Below are 13512 nucleotides of genomic sequence, written 5' to 3'. Positions count from 1 at the left end.
TTCTCTCTCTCATCATCAAAATAAAAATATGCTCTCCCTCTTATCAGGAAAATGGATTTGGAGTCTACACTACTGCATAGTTAAACAGTGCATCAAGAGGAGGAGGCAATATGTCAGCATAGAGAGGAGTGGAATTTAGTTAGCCCCTGGAACAACTAATGAACAACCAGGAACAACTAGTGAATAATTTGGAATAACTGCTGGGGGGGAAACCATGACTGTCCACACATTGTACACCAACCTGGATTGGGAGGAATGCCTGAAATCACAGCATAAAATCTGTAAGTAAAAACTGTGGACCCATGCTGGGAGCCCCCTCCCCCCACAGCAGGCTTAGTGGCAAAATATCACTGTGGTAGAAAGCAGCACTCTCCCTGCAAGCGAATATAGCTCAACCAAGCTCCAAATGGGGTTTTAATTAACAAATGTGGACTGCTGAATACAGGCTACAAACCCCCAACAAGCAGACAAAAGCTTTTAGTGATGACTGACCTTAAAGAACCAGAAGACTCATCTGCCCTGGGGGGCAGGTGGGCAGAAGACCAGGTGTTACCTCTGGCTAATGAGTGAAACTGGGGTACTGTGTACTGGCTCTAAAATGGGGCTTTCTGTCCCTTTTTCTCTCTCAACCGGAGGGGCTCAGAAAAGAGAGCCACAGCCATTTTCAGCTCACAGCAATCTGACCCAGACAGGGTTGGAGACAACAGTCAGAGAGACAATTCAAATGCAGATGATAACTCCCTAGGGGGTGTATCTTCCCTAAGAGTAAGGATGTGGGGCCCAGCTTTCCCTTCAGAACCAGACCCCAGAGCCTGGGGGAAAACAGCCACAACAGAAACTGAAGGGGCCACATCTCCTTACACCAGTCAGGAGCAACAGACTGACAGGCACCACCTGCTGGGCAGGTTAGGAAAAGCACAGTGACTGGACACCTCACAGGAGAGTCTGTCATTCCTCTCAGATATACTCTGAATATTAACCCATTCTGAGACCTGAACCTGTTCTGGTCTGGGAAAATCTGATTGGGGTAACCAAGGAAACTAGATGCCTAGACAACAGAAAACTACAGTCTATACTAGAAAAAACATATATGGCCCAGTCAAAGGAATAAACCTATACCTCAATGAACATACAGTTGAGATACTGGTTCTCTTTAATGAAACAATCTATTAAAGATTTTCAAAGAAATATGCTAAATCAAATCAAAAACCAAATCATTGAGTTCTGGGAAGATATATACAAAAGAGATGCAGGCTATAAAAAAAACACTGGGTGAACATAAGGTAGAAATCAAAAGTTTGATAAAACAACTGGCAGAATGTATGGAAATGAAAGGTGGAACACAAGAGATGAAAAATGCAATGGTGACATACAACAGCAGATCTCAAGAGGCAGAAGAAAACACTCAGGAACTAGAGAACAAGAAACCTGAAACCCTACACACAAAAGAACAGATAGGGAAAAGAATGGAAAAATATGAGCAACATCTCAAGGAGTTGAATGACAACATGAAGCACATGAATGCACATGTCATGGGTGTCCCAGAAGGAGAAGAGAAGGGAAAAGGGGCAGAAGCAATAACAGAGTAAATAATCAGTGAAAACTTCCCGTCTCTTATGAAAAACATAAAATTACAGATCCAAGAAGCACAGCATTCCCCACACAGAACAGATCTGAATAAACCTATGCCAAGACATTTAATAGTCAGATTATCAAATATCATAAAGAATCCTGAGAGCAGCAAGAGAAAGGTGATTCATCACATACAAAGGAAGACTGATAAGACTATGTGCAGATTTCTCAGTAGAAACCATGGAGGCAAGAAGGAAGTAGTGTGATATATTTAAGATACTGAAAGAGAAAAACCACCAACCAAGAATCCTATACCCAGCAAAACTGCCATTCCAATATGAGGGAGAGTTTAAAATATTCTATGACAAACAGGCAATGAGAGAGTTTGTGAACCAGATGTCTGCTCTACTGGAAATACTAAATGGAGCCCTACAGACAGATGAAAAAAACAGGCGTGAGAAGTTTGGAACACAGTTTTGGGTGATGGTAGTACAGCAATGTAAGTACACTGAACAAAGATAACTGTTGAGTATGGGTGAAAGAGGAAGGTTAGGAGCATGTGGGACACCAGAAGGGAAGAGGAAAGATAAATACTGGGACTGTATCACTGAGTGAAACCTAGAGCGCTCAACAATTGTGATAAAATGTACAAATATGTTTTTACATGAGGGAGAACAAATGAAAGTCAACCTTGCAAGGTGTTAAAAATGGGATGGCATTGGGGAAAAAATACAATCAATGCGAATTAGAGACTATAGTTAACAGAAACATTGTATTATGCTTCCTTTAATGTAACAAAGGCAATATACCAAAGCTAAGTGCCTTTAAGAGGGGGATATAAAGGAGGGGTATGGGACTCTTGGCATTGGTGATGTTGTCTGACTCTTTTATTCTACTTCGGGTTAACTATCTTTCCTTTTGTTGCTTTTTAGCTGTCATATTTCTTTTTCTTTTTCTTTTGTCTCTCTACCTTCTTTGACTCTTCCTCCTTCTTTGTGGAAGAAATGAAGATGTCCTTATATAGATATTGGTGATTGTGGTGAATACATAAATATATGACTATACAGGGAACCATCCATTGTTTACTTAGGATGGAAAGTATGGTGGGTGAACAAAACCGTCTTAAAAAATGGATTGATGAAGAAATTTTGAGTGCACTACATTGAGTGAAATAAGTGAGACACATAGGGACAAATATTGCATGGTCTCACTGATATTAACTAATTATAATATGTAAACTCATAGACATGAAATATAAATTACTAGGATATACAATGAGGTTAAAGAATGGCAAGTGGTTGCTTATTATGAGCAGAATGTTCAACTAGGTTGAACTTAAGTGTTTGGAAATGGACAGAGGTGACAGTAGCACTTTATTGTGAGAATAACTAACAGTGCTGAATGGTATATGAATGTGGTGGAAAGGAGAAGCTTAGCATCATGTATGTCACCAGTAGGAAAGTTGGAGATTAAATGATGGGAATGTATAAAACAGTGAATCTTGTGGTAGACAGTGTCTGTGATTAACTGTACAAATATTAGAAATCTTTTTCATGAACTAGAACAAATGTATGACACTGTAACTAGAAGTTAATAATAAAGGGGTATATAGGGAAAAAATATAACTGTTGGAAACTATGTAGTACAGTTAGTAGTATTTTAACATTCTTTTATCAGTAGTAACAAATGTACTTTATCAATACTGAGTCAATAATGGAGGTGGGTGGTTAGTGTATGGGAGGATTTGAATATTCTTTTTTTGTCTTTATTTCTTTTCTGGAGTAATGAAAATGTTCTAAAAATTGAAAAAAAATCAATTGTGGTGACGGGTGCACAGGTGTATGATGGTCCCGTGGGCAACTGATTGTGCACTTTGGATCCTTCGATAATTGTATGGTATGTGAACAATCTCAATAAAATTAAATTTTTTAAAAAGTGCATCAAGAGGTCCAATGGAAATTCAATTTAATGTACCCTTTATGAAGTGCAACACATTAGCACCTATAGGAGTGTAAATTGTGTATATTTTTCAACCCTGCATTTTTCCCTTATAGAAATATTAATTATATAAGGATACTGTTCAAATATATTTGTTTCAATATTCTTAGTGATAGGAAGAAGTGGGAAAGCCTCACTAAATTTCCAGCAGATTGATTAAATAAATTATGATGAAAATAAATATGGAATAGTTTTGCAGATAATATTTGAAACCAATACCTGATAAGGTTTTACAGTCAAGAATATATAAAGAAATCCTACATTTCAACCATAAAGGGACAAACTACATATTTAAAAATGGTCAAAAGACATGAATAGACACTTCATCACAGACGAAATATAAATGACTAAAAAGCAACTAGACTTGTGGTTTTAATATGAGCCTTTTAAGAGAATGTGCCTATTTATAAACAGCATTGAATGTTTAAAGAGTCTGAATTTATAATTGATTAATAGGATTTATGATCTTGCAACAACCTAAGGATGTCACTTGTTAGATTTATAAATATTCCTCATTAAGTAATTAGGGAGATGGAATATTTGTAAATAAACCATAAATATTCGTGTAAATTTAACTATGTTTCTAAACAGTACTAATTGTTTATGGAAATTGTATGAGATAACCTAGGAATGAATGTTACTTAAAGAATATGTTACAGTAAGGAATTAAGTTTAATTATAAATGAAAAGTATTCTTAGTTCCATACAAAAATAATCAGAATTATAAATCAACTAGCAAAATCCATATATTCAGCTTAAAGACTTAAGAAAAACTGTTCTGATATTCATAATTGCACATACTAGGAATCCTACACCAAGGCTTTTAACTGAAGGAAAACAATCTTAAGTTTACATAAACACCTGTACATGAATCCCTAGAGCAGTTCTATCTCAATCACCAAAATCTGGAAAAAACCCACATGTCCTTGAAGAGTCGAAAGGATAAACATACTGGGGTCCATCCATACAATGGGATAATGCTCAGCAATAAAATGGAATGAAGTGCTGATCCACCGTACAACGCGGATTAAACTTGAAAACATGATACTCAATGAAAGACGCCAGTCACAAAAGGACACCTATTGTATGATTCCAAGTATATGAAATACTCAGAAAAGGAAAATCCATAGAGACATAAAGTACATTAGTGGTTGCCAGCAACCACTAATGAACAGCTGAGAGAGAGGGGAATGAGTGACTGCTTAAAGGGTACAGGATTTCCTTTTTGGGGTGATGGAAATATTCTGAAACTAGACACTGGTGATGGTGTCACAAGTTGTAAATGTACTTGTGATGGTTGGGTTCATGTGTCAACTTGGCTAGGTGGCCTAGCTGTCTGGTCAAGCAGGCACTAGCCTGACGATTCCTGTGAGGCTATTTGAGGCTGGTTGGTTTGTCGGATCATCAGTCAATTGACTGCAGCTGACTGATGACTCATCAAGGGGCGTGCTTCCACAGTGAGAGAATGCAATTGGCTGGATTTGGTCCAGGTGATCATTTGGAGGCTTATAAGCCAGACGGTTAGAGAACCTTCACTTCTTCTTCAGCTGCTCAGTGAAGCTTTTCCTGGGGAGCTCGTCGAAGTTGCCGGTTCGTTTCCTGAGGAGTTCGTCAAAGTTGTCGGTTCGTTTCCCGAGGAGTTCATCAGACGTCTTCCTTGGAGTTGACAGCTTGTTGACGGCTCTGCAGAATTTGGACTCGTGCGCTCCCGCAGTTGCGTGAGTCACTTTTACAATTTGATAATAAGAGACATCTCTCATTGATTCTGTTTCCAAGGAGAACCCTAACTAATACAGTACTAAATATCACTAATGGTAAATAATAATCATAATGGAACTGTTGATACACACAGCAATATGGATAAATCTCAAATGCATTATGCTGAGTGAAAGAAGCCAGACTCAAAAGGCTACATAGTGTGTGGTTGCATTTATATGACATTCTTGAAAAGACAAAACATTAATAAGAGGGAACAAATTGGGGACTTATGGGAACTAGGGGATAATTGGGCAGGACGAGCGAATGTTTTGGGGTAATGGGATTATTCTATTTCCTGACTGTTGAGGTAGCTATGCAAATCTACTCATGTGGTGAAACTCACAGAACTGTACAACCAAAAGTCAGTTTACTGTATGTTAATTTTGAAAAGCTTATAGCTATCTTTAATTAAATGTTCTCACATCTCATAAATTATAAAGAGGCTTTCTGCACCCAAAGTGTCCCCAAAATGTTCCAAATTCAAAACATGATTAGGAAGATTTCAGCATTACCTTCAGAAAAATGGTAGTGGTTTGGTTGCTCCAGGCATCATCCAGAATTCTAAAGGCAGTGTTCATTAGTGCACAGAAGAAATCCTATGTCTCAGAGGAAACAGCCTTTGTGAGTATTGATCCATCTATCCCATAACACATAATCACCCAATATGGGGGCTGGACAGCCAGACCCACACCAGGGTCCTGAGTGCTTCCTAAGGTGTGGTGAGTCTCTAGAATTCCCAGCAAAATAAAAGCTCACTACTTGATCAGAGTTGGAATCACTCACCTCTGTCTTCCATGAATTAAGAAAGCAAATACCAACAAAGAGCATAACCATTCAGCTGTTTCAGTGGATGATGAAATGTGAAAAAAAGCAGTGACCCAATGAGAATATTACTCACCCATAAAAAGGAGTGAGGTACTCATATATGGTACAACATGGATAAGCCTTGAAAACATGATGTTAAGTAAAATAAGCTTGGCAAAAAAAGGACAGATTTTACATGATTCCATTTACAGGAAATTTCCATCACAGGTAAATCCATAGACACAGAAAGTAGAATAGTGGTTGCCTAGGGCTTGTGGGGAGGGTTAATAGAGAATAACTGCTAATAGGTACATGGTTTCCTTATGGAGTAATGAAAGTGTTCTTGAACATTTAGATAGTGGTAATGCTTGCACATATTATGAATGTGCTAAATGCCAAAAAAAAGTATGCTTTAGAATGTTTAAAACAGTGAATTTTATTTTGTAACCACAAGATGTAAAAGAACAGTGGTCCAAAGCATGTGAGTATTCAAAAGATGACTTGAAAGCTCACATTTATAATAGTGACACCACTTCTGAAGACAGTCATTGAGTCTTTTTATTCATGGGGATGATTTCCTAGAGAGTCAGGAAACTAAAAGACCTGTTTGCCTGGATTTTTAATTAAAAAAATCCTTAAGTGGTAAACTGGCAAATGTCCTTCATTTCCAGATTCCATTGCAGCTAGTTCCATTGCAGCTAGGTGTGATCATGTTACTAATTTTTGTACAATGATGTAGAAACAGAAGTGATACAGGTAACTTCTCTTACATACACTTAAAGGGAAGGACTGTGCACTTCACTTCCCCATCTCCCTTTTCCACCAGCTGGAATTTGGAAGTGATGGCAGGGTCTGGACGAGCCACCTTTGACCATCAAATAGGAGTCTTGCGATGAGTTTGGCAGAGCATTATGGAAACATCCTACCAGCTTATATGCAAGTTGTTACAGAGGATAAAATAAAATCTCTTTGTGATTTAGAGACACTGCTATTTTGGCCACTGTAAAAAATCAAAAACAAAAATAGAGTCCTAATTAAATGGCTTCTAGGAAAACCTCAAGAGGTAGTTAACTTACAGTTTCTGGCTCTTTTGCTGCTTTCCTTTGGCAATGCTGTACGTGTTTGATGTTGGATATCTTACTTTTTTTCCTTTTGAATAGACGCCCTTGGAATAGAACAAAAGTAGACAAACTTCAATCACAGAACGATGTGATTAAAGTCAAATCCAATTACAACACACCTCTTAAATCCTATCCATGACTACAACGCATGATGAAAAGGAACAAACTACAGTGACACGATAACTGATGGATCCTGAGACACATCGTATGAATGAAAAAGCATTTCAAAAAAGAGTGCACATTATAAATGGTATGAAATCATTGTTATAAAACTCCAAAGCAAGCAAAACTAAGCAAGATATTGTGTGTGTATATATATATATATATATATGCACACACACACATATATACACACACACACACACACATACATACACACATTGGAGGAAAATTCATTTAAAAGTAAAGTAATGGAGATTCAGTATTTATTTGATAAATTCTATCTTGTCTGTTCCTACCCCTTCTTGTAGTTTAATCACTTTCCCAATCTTCAGGGATGCCTAGGCAGTGATGACCCTCTTTTGTTCATGTTGAAAAGGGTTGACAACAATATGAGAAAGGGGATGCAACTGGCTGATGTTCTTGAAATAATTTTATTTTTCTTAGTTGCTAGGGTATTAGAATAGCTAGAAGGAAAGAATGGAAATGGTGGAAATTTAACCCATAGCAGTCTGTGAAATTTACTATATAACTACTTGTTAAATAGTAATTTGAAAGTTATCACTTTTTGTATATATGTTATATTTCAAATAAGGAAATAACTGAAATTATGGTACTGCAACCAATAACATTCTTGGAAATTTCCTGTTTTAACTACCTCTTAAATCATACTTTGAAATTGATCACCTTTTTGCATATATGTTTTATTTCACAATAAGGAAATAACTGAAACCGTAACCCATAATATTCTTTGAAATTTGCTCTCTGACTACTTATTAAATGGCACTTGGAAAGTTATCACTTCTATGTAAATATGATATATTCCACAATAAAAAATAAAATAAGTAAAGTAATAAACAGAAAAGTCCAAGTGGTTCCTCTGGAGTGGAAACAGGGAGATGAAAAGTAAATGGATTACATTTAGATCTTATGTTGGAGAGGGCTCTTTGGGTATGTATTTTGTTATTATACTTCACTGCTTCTGCAAATGTAGCATATGTTCTTTTTAATGCATTAAATAATCATAAAGTAAAAGATATAAACTTTTCGCCATTCACCATTTTTCTTGGGGGAAGAAAACACCATACAGACTCTCCCTACTTCAAAAACTTTGAGAGTTTCAGTGGATATACTACTGGAAGTTTTGTTCTGTGTCACTGATCTATATATCTATCTCTGACAGTAAGGTAGCTACCTTTATTATAAATTGTTTAGAGTGAAATTCTAGGGGTCAGTAATGGGGGGATAAGGGATATGGGCTTTTTGGGGATTTCTTTTTTAGAGTGAAATTGTTCAGAGTGAAATACTAGGGGTCATTAATGTTTAGAGTGAAATACTAGGGGTCAATAATGGGGGAATAAGGGATACGGGCTGTTTGGGGTTTTCTTTTTTTCTTTTTATTTCTTTTTCTAGAGTACTGCAAATGTTCTAAAATTGATTAGGCTGATGAATGCACAACTGTGTGATGATACTGTGAACCAATGATTATATACTATGGATGGATTGTATGGTGTGTGAATATTTCTCAATGAAATTACATTTTTAAAAAACTTTGGAAACTTGACTCAGTCATCTGGAAATGAACAAGAGTGTGTAGAATTTGGAGGTCAAAAGAAACTCTCTTAGACACTGTACCTCTTCTGGTTCCTTTGAAAGTATGTGTGCAGTAACTACCCACTGTGTTATGTCCAGCTTCCAAAATAGTTTTGTTTTTTCCTCTTCTCAATGCATCTCTTGGTTTTATCTTTTCTCCTCATGCCTAAGAAAATAGTTGAACAACCCACTTCTGTGGAAGATACTCTATTGGTGATCATCTACATGCACAAAACGCAAAGTTGACCAGATGGCACTCCCTTCCACATTTTAGATGAGGGGGAATGAAATGGTTGGAAAGGCCTACAAACCTCACAGTGTTTATACAATCCAGATTAAGGGAGGAGATGGCCATCCCACAGAACTATAAATTCATGTAACACAATGGAATTAACTTGGAAATCAACAAAAAGATACCTGTGAGGCCCAAGTATTTGAAAGTTAAGCAACACACTTCCAAATAGCCCATGGATCAAAGGATACATCACAAAGAAGCTTTAAAATATTTTGAGCTTAATGATAATGAAAGCCCAAGATATGAAAATTCGCAAGATGCCCCTAATGCAGTGCTTAGAGTGAGATGTACTGCTGTAATATGTAGCCAAACTTAACTCCCAAATTCATATGGTAGAAAAGAAGGAAGGCTTCAATGCAATAATTAAAGTAATCTAGTCATGAAGCTAGAAAATGAGAAGTAAATTACACCAAAAGAAAGTAAAGGGAAGGAAATAATAAAGATAAGAGCAGAAATCATCAAAAAAGAAAATAGACTAGCTATAGAAAAAACTCAACAAAGCCAAAAGCCGGTTCTTTAAAATGATCACAAGATACAGGAGCTAAGGACCGTCTAAAGACTGGGAATTGTAGATGTACCCTTTCTTCCCTTTTGAGGATTAAAACCCTTAGACCCTCTTAGGTGAATAAGCATGCTCTTCTTTGGGGTGTGTTGGAATGTAGGGGCACAAAGAACCCCAGTGGAGAAATTTCCTTGAGGAAAGGGGAGTGTAAACCAGGGACAAAATAGATGCACTTAATGTAGACTGTTCTAATACCATATGTAACCTCCTAAGAGATCTTTCTGATGCAACCACACTGGAAGGGGACATGGTTGCAAATCCTTTTCACCAGGACAAGGTAAGTTGGAAAGGGAAAGAGAGCTGATTTTATCCCCTTGTACCTTGAATTGATGTTTTGAGAGCAGAACTCTACTCATGTAGAACTTCAGGGTGCAAAATTGATAAGGCTGAGGCCTAATTGTATAATTCATAGACCTTGACAATGCCAGGATAAACAGCCATTTATCATGGCCATTTTAGGAACCTGCTCAGTGTTTCTTACCTCTTCCATGGGCAGAATTCCTGTGCACTCCTAGAGAAGGATATCTCTCATTCTGTCTGTTCAATTTCACAGGTGGAAGCGGTTGGGAAGTCATTAGTGCACTGTTTTTTTTGCATTCATTGTCATTCACATTATTCTTTCAAAGAGATAAAAGTAATTAGATATAAGGTTTCATAAAGTTGAGAAATCATGAATATGGGTAATTGTGGTTGGTTGATACCAGAAATCAACCAAGAGTATTAAGGTGCTAGATTCTGTGCTAAAAACCTGATTTCTGTTTTCTCATTTATCACATACAGTTTTGCAAAGGGCATATCATTAGCCCCATTTGACTTATGAGAACATGAAGACTTAGAGCACAAGACATCTGGAACCTACAATGAATGAATTTCATGGGAGAGAGAAGGCAGGAAGGATTGGGGTTAAGGCTCTAGAAATTTCATGCAGGTCATCAAATATCAGTGCTGTTGACATTTGGGACCAGATAATGTTTGGTTTGGGGAACCTTCCTGTGCCTTATAGGGTGCATAACACCATCCCAGGACTCAATTCAGTAGATATCTACATAACAGCTTCACCCTCATTGTAACAGCCATAAATGTCTCCATGTGTTGCCAATATCCCATGTAGTCAGGTAAAAAACACTCCCCATTGAGAAATGCTCAATCCTGAATGTCATACGCAGCCATGGTAGTATTTCAGCAAGAGAGTAGCATACTAAGCATGACCAGCTGTTTCTCAAACCCCGGCTCTGCCACACTCACCAAAATGTTCACTGATGAACTCACAGTCACAGATGAAGGTGACCATGTCATCTCATGGTTATACTCTGGGACAGAAAGGTAGCCATTAAAATGGAATATGAGAAAGGAAAGGGCCCTTGTTCACATTCCTTCTTCCTATCATCCTCAAGCTGGGTTTTTCCTGGATGCTCCCCACCCATCTTAATTCCCTTCTAAGGAGTCTAAAAGTCTTCTACAATAGAATTTTAAAAGGGAACTTGAATGGAATTTATGGTCTTTGTGACTATCTGATGAATAGGTGAATAAAATACAGAAAAAGTGAGGGACTGTCCCTTCTGAGACTAGGTTTAGAAGATAGTGACTTCTGTCTTGTTCATATTCTCTTTCAGGTTCTTCACATGTGCTTGCCATATTAAAGTAAACTAAAGAGCCTTACATATCTAAGGAAGTAATGGAGTCTCCCATTAACTACCACAAAGGAACTGAGTTCTAAAAGGAAATGAATCCTGCCAGCAACCATTTGAGAGAGCTTGAATGCACTTCCTTCCACAATTCAGCCTTCAGATAAGACCCCAGCTCCAATGAAAAAGAAAATTATGACGATCCTCCTTCTGTGAAATATCCATTATTGGTGTTTCATCTACATGCACAAAAGGCAAAGTAGACCAGATGGCACTCCCTTCCACATCTTAGGTGGGGGAGAAATTAAATGGTCTGAAAGGCCTAAGAACATTTTATTGGTTATACAACCCAGATTAAGGGAGGAGATGGCTATATACTCTTGTAACCCAATGGAATTAATTTGAAAATCAACAAAAAGATACCTCAAAGCCGCAGATATTTGAAAATGAAGCTACACACTTCCAAATGGATCATGAGTCAAAGGATACATCACAAAAATATTTTAAAATATTTTAGCTGAATGATAATGAAAGCCCAAGATATGAAAATTTGCAAGATGCAGCTAAAGCAGTGCTTAGAGTGAAATGTATATTTCTAATTTGTAGTCAAATTATACTCCCCAGTTCATATGGTAGAAAAGAAGGAAGGCTTCAACACAATAATTTAAGTAATCTAGTCATGGAGCTAGAAAATGAAAAGCAAATTATACCCAAAGAAATTAGAGTGAAGGAAATAATAAAGCTGAGAGCAGTAATCATCAAAAAAGAAAATAGACTAGGAAAAGAAAAAACTCAACAAAGCAAAAAGCTGGTTCTTTAAAATGATTACAAGATACAGGGGCTAAGGAACCTCCTAAAGAATGGGAATTGAAGCTGTTCTCTTTCTTCCCTTTTGAGGTTTAAAACTCTTAGACCCTCTTAGGTGAATAATGATGCTCTTAATTGGGGTTTGCTGGAATGAAGGGGCACGAAGGACCCAGTGCAGAGCTTTCCCTGAGGAAAGTGGAGTGTGAACCAGGGACAAAGTATCTGCACTTAAGTGTAGATTGTTTTAATACCATATGTAATGGCCTAAGAAGTCATTCAGATGCAACCACACTGGACTGAGGGGGCATGACTGCAAATCTTTTTCACCAGGCCAGAATAAGTTAGAATGGGGAAGAGAGCTGGTTTTATCCCCTCATACTTTGAATTGATGTTTTGAAAGCAAAACTCTGCTCATGTAGAACTTCAGTGTGCAAAATCTGTAAGGCCGAGAGCTAACTATATATTACATAGACCCTGACACAGGATACACAGCCATTTATCATGGATATTTTAGGAACCTGCTCAGTGTTCCTTAACTGTGCCATGGACAGAATTTCTGTGCATACCTGGAGAAGGAAATTTCTCATTCCGTCTGGTCAATTCCAAGGTGGAAGTGGTTGGGAAGTCATTGTTGCAATGTCCTTTTTGCATTCATTGTCATTCACATTATTCTTTCAAAGAAATAAAACTAATTAGATAGAAGGTTTCATAAAGTTGAGAAATCATGAATAAGGGTAGGTGTGGTTGGGTGATAGCAGAAGGCAACAAAAGTATTAAGTTACTAGATTCTGTGCTAAAAATCCGATTTGTGTTTTCTCATTTATCCACAGCTCTGCAAAGGGCATATCATTAGCCCCACTTCACTTCTGAGAACAGGAAGACTTAGAGCACGAGACATCTGGAACCTACAATGAATGAATTACATAGTGAGAGAGAAGCTGTAAAGTATTGGGGTTGAGGCTCTAGATGTTTGAGGCAGGTCACTGAGTGACAGCTGAGTTTCCCAATATCAGCACTGTTGACATTCGGGACCAGATAATGTTTGGTTTGGGGATCTGTCCTGTGCACTGTAGGATGTATAGCACGATCCTAGGACTCAGTCTGGTAGATATCTACAGCACAGATTCCCCCTCATTGTGACAGCCAGAAATGTCTCCAGATGTTGCCAATATTCCACGTGGTGAGGAAAAATCAAACCCATTTGAGAAATTCTCTACC

The 13512-nt window shown here is 37.6% G+C and overlaps 1 protein-coding gene across 1 annotated transcript in view; it reads right to left on the bottom strand.

The window, feature by feature from the left end:
- The window catches only part of LOC119525310 (adhesion G protein-coupled receptor E1-like), a 29657-nt gene extending 16620 nt beyond the window's left edge, over positions 1 to 13037 (bottom strand). The window contains 4 exon segments of the mRNA XM_037823998.1: positions 7209 to 7297; positions 10344 to 10479; positions 11108 to 11172; positions 12861 to 13037. Coding sequence (XP_037679926.1) covers positions 7209 to 7297; positions 10344 to 10479; positions 11108 to 11172; positions 12861 to 12945 — 375 coding nt within the window. The 5' untranslated portion in view covers positions 12946 to 13037.
- Between the last annotated feature and the right edge of the window lie 475 nt (positions 13038 to 13512).

Source organism: Choloepus didactylus (assembly GCF_015220235.1).
Source record: "Choloepus didactylus isolate mChoDid1 chromosome 25 unlocalized genomic scaffold, mChoDid1.pri SUPER_25_unloc1, whole genome shotgun sequence".
Taxonomy (NCBI): Eukaryota; Metazoa; Chordata; class Mammalia; order Pilosa; family Megalonychidae; genus Choloepus; species Choloepus didactylus.
This window is presented reverse-complemented; position numbering and strand designations above follow the sequence as displayed.